This window comes from Eimeria mitis, genomic scaffold (genome assembly GCF_000499745.2).
Source record: "Eimeria mitis Houghton genomic scaffold, Emh_scaff7835, whole genome shotgun sequence".
NCBI lineage: Eukaryota > Apicomplexa > Conoidasida > Eucoccidiorida > Eimeriidae > Eimeria > Eimeria mitis.
In genome coordinates, this window is record NW_013575751.1 from 1 (window position 1) to 311 (window position 311).

The 311-nt window shown below is 51.8% G+C and overlaps 1 protein-coding gene across 1 annotated transcript in view; it reads left to right on the forward strand.

Annotated features, from left to right (window-relative positions):
- Window positions 1-253: 253 nt before the first annotated feature.
- Window positions 254-311, forward strand: part of EMH_0092820 (uncharacterized protein) — a gene marked incomplete at both ends in the record, with an annotated part of 1,926 nt that continues 1,868 nt past the window's right edge. Inside the window, 1 exon segment of the mRNA XM_013501900.1 lies at window positions 254-309. Within this exon segment, the coding sequence (XP_013357354.1) occupies window positions 254-309 (56 nt within the window).

Below are 311 nucleotides of genomic sequence, written 5' to 3' on the forward strand. Positions count from 1 at the left end.
CAGGAAGAGTTTTTCTTTTTAAATAACGAGCAAACCTTCTGTCTTTTTTCTTTATAAATTCAATTTAATATATATTTATTAATTTAATTTAATTTATTCTTTTCTTTTTCTTCTTATTCTCTACACTCAGTACCCTCGCCGCCTCATCTCTCCTTGGGGGCCCCCCTATGTACACCTCACAGGGGCCCCCAAGGCAGCAGCAGCTCCGAGCCGCTCCAACCGATTGGCTGCCATCTCCTGTCAAGGGGCCCCCATGGGGGCCCCCCTCTGGCGGCAGGGGCCCCCTGGGGGCCCCCCCGGGGGCCCCCCTG